The sequence below is a fragment of the Nanorana parkeri genome, unplaced genomic scaffold, assembly GCF_000935625.1.
Source record: "Nanorana parkeri isolate BGI_ZX_2015 unplaced genomic scaffold, ASM93562v1 scaffold5815, whole genome shotgun sequence".
NCBI lineage: Eukaryota > Metazoa > Chordata > Amphibia > Anura > Dicroglossidae > Nanorana > Nanorana parkeri.
In genome coordinates this window covers 1-383 of record NW_017312060.1, presented here as the reverse complement: position 1 = coordinate 383, position 383 = coordinate 1, and the positions used below count along the sequence as shown (strand labels likewise).

The 383-nt window shown below is 60.3% G+C and overlaps 1 protein-coding gene across 1 annotated transcript in view; it reads right to left on the bottom strand.

The window, feature by feature from the left end:
- LOC108804173 (hydrocephalus-inducing protein homolog) overlaps positions 1–313 on the bottom strand; it is a gene marked incomplete at both ends in the record, with an annotated part of 3,234 nt that extends 2,921 nt beyond the window's left edge. Inside the window, one exon of the mRNA XM_018575930.1 lies at positions 62–313. Coding sequence (XP_018431432.1) covers positions 62–313 — 252 coding nt within the window. The remainder of the gene's footprint in view (positions 1–61) is intronic.
- Positions 314–383: the final 70 nt, after the last annotated feature.

The window sequence follows — 383 nt, the reverse complement described above, 5'->3', positions numbered from 1 at the left end:
GGTATAGCGGGGGGGGGAGGGGGAACCACACACATATCTCTCGGCATAATGATCTCATTACCTTCCACAACATCGTCATCCAGCTGTCCTTCGGGGGTGAATGGTCCTCCTGGGCTGTGGATATTGTCCAGGGTCAGGTCCTCCAAGTACCCCTCCCCCACCAGCAGCACTCCGGTCTCCTCGTACTGATTGTCCAGCACAGACAGCTGGAGGGCCCCCTCCCACCGCAGGGCCTCGGGGGGACAAAACACCACATCGAATTCCGCCACATCCCCCGGCCGCAGGATCAGGGAGGCCGAGTGAGGCCGGCGGCCTATGGGATGGAAGAGAAAGAACATTGCTGGCTGTACTCCCCACCCATACACACAACACTCAGAGGGGCT